General features: G+C 51.3%; 1 protein-coding gene across 3 annotated transcripts in view; it reads left to right on the plus strand.

The window, feature by feature from the left end:
- The window catches only part of SETD3 (SET domain containing 3, actin N3(tau)-histidine methyltransferase), a 124960-nt gene that overhangs the window by 24422 nt on the left and 93038 nt on the right, over positions 1-7500 (plus strand). For all 3 annotated transcript variants that reach the window (XM_075614394.1, XM_075614397.1, XM_075614396.1), the window contains exon 5: positions 3933-4005. In XM_075614394.1, coding sequence (XP_075470509.1) covers positions 3933-4005 — 73 coding nt within the window. The remainder of the gene's footprint in view (positions 1-3932; positions 4006-7500) is intronic.

Genomic DNA, 7500 nt, shown 5'->3' on the forward strand with positions numbered 1-7500 from the left:
TATACTCCCTCTCTCCCATATACTCCCTCTCTCCCATATACTCCCTCTCTCCCATATACTCCCTCTCTCCCATATACTCCCTCTCTCCCATATACTCCCTCTCCCTCTCTCTCCCATATACTCTCTCTCTCCCATATACTCTCTCCCTTCCATATACTCTCTCTCTCTCTCTCTCTCTCCCATATACTCTCTCTCTCTCCCATATACTCTCTCTCTCTCCCATATACTCTCTCTCTCTCTCATATACTCTCTCTCTCTCTCTCCCATATACTCCCTCTCTCCCATATACTCCCTCTCCCTCTCTCTCCCATATACTCTCTCTCTCCCATATACTCTCTCCCTTCCATATACTCTCTCCCTTCCATATACTCTCTCCCTTCCATATACTCTCTCCCTTCCATATACTCTCTCTCCCCCATATACTCTCTCTCCCCCATATACTCTCTCTCCCCCATATACTCTCTCGCCCCCCTATACTCTCTCTCTCCCCCATATACTCTCTCTCTCTCTCCCATATACTCTCTCTCTCTCTCTCCCATATACTCTCTCTCTCCCATATACTCTCTCTCTCTCTCTCTCTCTCCCATATACTCTCTCTCTCTCTCTCTCTCTCTCTCTCTCTCTCTCTCTCTCTCTCTCCCATATACTCTCTCTATCTCTCATATACTCTCTCTCTCCCCCCCATATACTCTCTCCCTCATATACTCTCTCCCATATTCTCTCTCACTCTCCCATATACTCTCCCACTCTCCCTCTCTCCCATATACTCTCCTACTCTCCCTCTCTCCCATATACTCTCCTACTCTCCCTCTCTCCCATATACACTCCCATATACTCTCACTCTCTCCCATATACTCTCCCCCTCTCTCCCATATACTCTCCCCCTCTCTCCCATATACTCTCCCCCTCTCTCCCATATACTCTCCCCCTCTCTCTCCCCCCCCCCCCCACACACACACACACACACACACACACACACACACACACACACACACACACACACACACACACACACACGGAAGAAGCTAGGAAAAGTCGGCGAGCAAGCCAAAAGCACCAGGCGCCAGCCAGCCGCGACAACACGCACCACTACTGCACCATTCCCCCCCCTCTCTCCCCCGCGCCAAGCTCCCGCCACGCGCGGGCAACCGAGAGAGCGCCGGGAACCAGAGGGGGATGGACCAGCCCCCGCTACCACCCGAGAGCGAACACCCCCGCGCCAATCTCCCGGCAACCAAGGGAGCGCCGGGGACCTGAGGGGGAAGGAACACCCCGCCCCGGGCGAGCAGCTGAAGGAGTGCCGGGGACCAGAGGGGGAAGGACCACACCCCGCCCCGGGCGAGCAGCTGAAGGAGTGCCGGGGACCAGAGGGGGAAGGACCACACCCCGCCCCGGGCGAGCAGCTGAAGGAGTGCCGGGGACCAGAGGGGGAAGGACCACTCCCCGCCCTGGGCGAGCAGCTGAAGGAGCGCCGGAAACCAGGGGGGAGGGAGGAACACTCCCCGCCCCGGGCGAGCAGCTGCGCCGGGGATCAGAGGGGGAAGGACCAGCCTCCACTACCACCCGAGAGGGAACACTCCCGCGCTAATCTCCCGGCAACCAAGGGAGCGCTGGGGACAAGAGGGGGAAGGAACACCCCCCCCCGAAAAACAGGCAGCTTCTTTAAAAGGGTACAACGACCTCCCTCTCCACCTGCATAGAAAAAATAGAAGAAAAAGAAGCGCCAAATCCTAGTGCATTACTGTGCAAATTTGATATATTTAATTCCCAAAAATCTCAATAAAAATGAACTCACAAACATAGAACAAATAAAAGCATGTTATGAGATATACTCATGCTCCTAGGACCAGGAAACACCGCTTCGCTGCTGTGATAAGTCCGTGACACCACTGGATCCAATGCTGCCTTTGTTGCTCACCGCCTGCAGGAACTAACGTCATAGGCACTCCGCAATGATCTCTCCCAGGGTACAACACCAACGATGATTTTTTGGTTCCCACCAGGGATGGTAGATTCGGCACACCAGCGGATGACGTCACATAGATGGTAGTTAATACCGGATCGGTATATTATCTAAGCAGTTCTGAAGCGAGTGTCTAGGAAGATACACTGCACACCTTCCCTACACGTTTCATCAGATGGTCTGACTTCTTCACCAATAAGGGCCACTAAGTATCCACACACACTTTTAGTTGTGCTACAAACTCACATTTCCACACCCACCCACACCATTTATATCCACTCCCACTCCACACACACCTTGTGTAAAGCACTGTATATACTGTGGGCTCTCCACTCATTTTTATTCACACTGATACACATACACACTCTTTCTTCACTTGCTTTCAGTAACCTTTTGGCACCTCTAGCCATAAAACACATCCACACCGGGGGAAGGAACAGCACAGATAACATTCCAAGAGACATTGTTTTTAAGTATACCTTTTGCTTCATTCATTGTAACATCGCCGGAAGAAGAGATCAGTGTATCTCGAAAGCTCGCACAAATAAAAGCATTTCGTTAGCCACAGAACGGTATCATCTATTTATTTTTTGATTATATATATATATACATACACACACACACACACACACACACACACTGTTCGACAAATCACCCATCACTTCTGGTATCCTACACTCACTCTCTCTCCCACACACGCACACACACACCCATACGCACACACACACACTCTCTCTCCCATGCATGCGCACACACACTCTCATGCGCATGCACATACACACGGGGAAGAAGAGGAAAGGACGCGCGACCGAGCACCACCACCACTGCCCCGCTCGCCCCCCCCCCCCCCCCCCCACGACCATCTCCCGCCCATCTCCCGTCCTGCGCGGACAGCCACGGTACCGTGGGGAGGTGGAGACCAAGGAGGTAAGTGGGGAACACCCCCGCTACCATCTCCCGCCCCGCGCGGGGATCGGGGGAAGCAGGAAGTAGCGCGGGAAGCCGGGGGGGAAACACCTCCGCCCCGCGCGGGAAGCCGGGGTAAGCAGGGACCGGGGAGAGAAGGGGGAACACCCTCACTACCATCTCCAGCCACCAGCGGGTATCGGGGGGGGGAAGCGGGGAGTAAGGGGGAACTGCAGGAGGCAGGGAAGGAGCAAAGGGGCCGCTGGATGGAGGATTGAAGAGTACTTGCCCTCCAATAGATCTCCAGCCAGAAAAAATGGCCGTTCGTTGGGGGCGGGCTCATATAGAGCCTGGTAGCGCGCACCATCAGCTGTCAGGTAGGGGGAGGTTTTTTGTTTTTTTCAGGCAACGCGAGCAGGGAAAATTCAGCGCGAGCAGGGAAAATTTAAAAAAACAAACACGTGTGCTGCTTGGGCCAATATTTACTCGCCCGGAGGTTAAATCCACTCGCCCCGAGCGTGTAAATGTATAGGATTGTCGAACACTGCATATATATACACATATATATATACATACATACACAATTTTACTTGTGCATCAACATTTGCAACGTGAAATTAGAAATGTTTCCACAATATTCCTTAGATTTGAAGATATCTCCAACACCCATTTATGTAGATATTTATATACCTATTTATTGTAAGACCTTTTTGTTGGGGTCTTTTAAGAACACGAGAATACTAAGTATTTGTTCACCAATACTTACTTTGTGGATTTGATCTGTTGCCAATTCCAACTGCATTCAAACCTATAAGTAATATCAACAGCAAAGGTGTTTTTCCCCTCAATAGGGATAATTCAACTGATGGCTAGAGGGGTAATATAGCAAAACCTGTACATGTTGGATTGACTTGGCTATAATTTTTGGGAAATACCCTAAAAATGGCACTAATATTTACTGCCTTCTATTTTGATTTTGTACTTTAATTTTGTTTGCCAACTTGGATAATTCTGTGTGAATAAGTGCAAAAGTGTGAATATAAAACTTAGTTTTTCTTTTCAGGCAGAAGAACTATTCCTTTGGGTCCCAAGGAAGCTGTTGATGACTGTCGAATCTGCTAAAAATTCAGTATTGGGTAAGGATCTATAGTGGGCAGATAACTATAAGAGCGTTAAATAGAGGCACTGCATCTTGGCAGAGCAATAATCATTATTTTAGCTGTGACCCCGTTTTCATTCTCCATCACTGTTCCAATAAGAGTTAAAAACATATAAACATATAAACACAAAAGGGGCGCTAGAAGAGAAAATGCAAAGACTTAATTAATCACAAAATAATCTTTTATATGTCAAATCATGAAAACATATAACACTCAAAGATCTCATCCAACCTCTCCCATCGTACTTTCAGTGTCTCTTCTGCTAATACCTCCTCCTCCTCTCTTGATCTCTCTGTGGGGGTACCCCAGGGCTCTGTCCTGGGACCTCTTCTCTTTTCTCTGTATACACTCTCTAGGTGACCTAATAACATCTTTTGGGTTTAATTATCACCTCTATGCTGACGACACACAAATATATTTCTCAACACCCGACCTTACACCTGCTGTACAAACCAAAGTTTCTGAATGTCTCTCTGCTATATCATCCTGGATGGCCCTCCGCCGCCTTAAACTCAACATGGCTAAAACAGAGCTCCTCACACTTCCTCCCAAACCTGGCCCTATTACCTCCTTCCACATTACTGTTGAAACTACGATCATTCCCCCAGTAGCCCAAGCACGCTGCCTTGGGGTCACACTCGACTCCTCTCTCACATTTGCCCCTCACATTCAAAACATTTCTAAAACCTGTCGCTTTTTCCTCCGCAATATAACAAAGATACGCCCTTTCCTCTGTTGCTCGACTGCTAAAACTCTGACTCAGGCCCTCATTCTCTCCCGTCTTGATTACTGTAACCTCCTGCTGTCCGGCCTTCCTGCCTCTCACCTGTCTCCCCTACAATCTATCCTAAACGCTGCTGCCAGAATCACTCTATTCTTTCCTAGATCTGTCTCAGCATCTCCCCTCATGAAATCCCTCTCCTGGCTTCCGATCAAATCCCGCATCTCACACTCCATTCTTCTCCTCACTTTTAAAGCTTTACACTCTTCTGCCCCTCCTTACATCTCAGCCCTAATTTCTCGTTATGCACCATCCAGACTCTTGCGTTCTTCTCAAGGATGTCTTCTTTCTACCCCCTTTGTATCTAAAGCCCTCTCCCGCCTTAAACCTTTTTCATTGACTGCCCCTCACCTCTGGAATGCCCTTCCCCTCAGTACCCGACTAGCACCCTCTCTATCCACCTTTAAGACCCACCTGAAGACGCACTTGCTTAAAGAAGCATATGAATAGCACTGTGACTATTCTGAACACATGGCACATAAAGCTTGGCCCCCTGCAGATGCACTTACCAGAACTCCCTCCTACTGTCTCTGTATGTTCTCCCTACCTACCAATTAGACTGTAAGCTCCTCGGAGCAGGGACTCCTCTTCCTTAATGTCTAAAGCACTTATTCCCATGATCTGTTATTTATATTATCTGTTATTTATTGGATTACCACATGTATTACTGCTGTGAAGCGCTATGTACATTAATGGCGCTATATAAATAAAGACATACAATACAAGAAAAAGATCTAATAGATCTATAGGTCTGAGTACCCCTTTTTATAGAAAAAAGAATTGCTCAGACACCCCTCTTCCCAAAGCCCCCCCACCCCCGGCATCGCTCAGCCCAACCCCACCGGCATCGCTCAGCCCCCTCTCCCCGGCATCGTTCAGCCTCCCCCTCCCCCCATGCCTTTCACCCCCCCATGCCTTTCACCCCCCCGCACCTGGCCTTTGGTCCCCCCCGGCCCTGTATTTTGACCCTCTCTTTCACCCCCCCCGCCTCTGCCTTTCAACCATCCGCACGCCCGCTGCCTCACACCCCTGCGCACCACACAGCCGCCGCCCGCACTCAACAGACACCTGTCGCCTCTCGCCCACCCGCCACACTCGACACACCCGCCGCCTCTCACCCCTACGCACCGACATCACTGACCAGCCGCCGCACCCATTCACCACCCACCTGGCGCCTCCCGCCTCACACCCACCCTACGCACCGACATCACTGACCAGCCGCCGCCCGCACTTGCCAGACACCCGCCACCTCACACCCTAGCGGGACCCCCACCTCACATTTTTACATCACTTATGTCAGCAAAATATACATTGTACACATTGTACTGTGGTGTGTTTACAATAAACCATTTTGAAACATCGTATAACATTTTCTTGTATGTTTCTTTTCAACATCATTATACAACCTTTCCACCAAATAGTCAACCTATTTTTCCCCTATTTATAACTAATACTACCTATTACGGATTTACATCCCGTGCAACGCCGGGTATATCAGCTAGTCTATATATATATTTGAATTTTGTGATGTTGGTGCTAGATGTGGATTGGTCCTCAGCCTCTGGCCAATCAGATTGGTCCTTATCCCTGCCCCGCCCTGCACACCTCATTGGCCTGCGTGGCTCTGACGTCACCCAACTGCCAATCTCTTCTCCTCACCCGCAGCTCATCTTCCCCCTCGGCCTCCCCCAACTCACACACACACACCACACTGTCCTCTTTACCCAGCTCATCTCCCCGCCGGCTCCCCCCAGGGAATCCACCAGGCTCACCCGAACCCCGGCCAGCAGCAGCATGCGGGTAGTGTCGCCGCCCACACAGCTCCGTGCGGGGGGGGGGGAGGAACCGCCTCCAGCCGCCTGTCCCCGCCTCTCCCCCACCACACCGTTTCTCAGCAGCGCCTCACCTCCCCACCCGCCGCCGACACAGCTCCGCGTGGGGGAGGGGGAACGACCGCTGACGACGACAGGAAAAGGGTGGGGAGGGCGTGAGGAGAGAAGGGAGGAAGCCCACACATAAGTACACTGACTGACACACACACTCACTGACTGACACACACACTCACTGACTGACACACACACTCACTGACTGACACACACACTCACTGACTGACACACACACCCACACACTCACTGACACACACACACTCTCACTGACTGACACACACACACTCACTGACTGAAACACTCACTGACTGACACACACACTCACTCACTGACACACTCACTCACTGACACACTCACTCACTGACACACTCACGGACTGACGGACACGCTCACGGACTGACGGACACGCTCACGGACTGACGGACACGCTCACGGACTGACGGACACGCTCACGGACTGACGGACACGCTCACGGACTGACGGACACGCTCACGGACTGACGGACACGCTCACGGACTGACGGACACACTCACGGACTGACGGACACACTCACGGACTGACGGACACACTCACGGACTGACGGACACACTCACGGACTGACGGACACACTCACGGACTGACGGACACACTCACGGACTGACGGACACACTCACGGACTGACGGACACACTCACGGACTGACGGACACACTCACGGACTGACGGACACACTCACGGACTGACGGACACACTCACGGACTGACGGACACACTCACGGACTGACGGACACACTCACGGACTGACGGACACACTCACTCACGGACTGA

This window comes from Ascaphus truei, chromosome 9 (assembly GCF_040206685.1).
Source record: "Ascaphus truei isolate aAscTru1 chromosome 9, aAscTru1.hap1, whole genome shotgun sequence".
Lineage (NCBI taxonomy): Eukaryota > Metazoa > Chordata > Amphibia > Anura > Ascaphidae > Ascaphus > Ascaphus truei.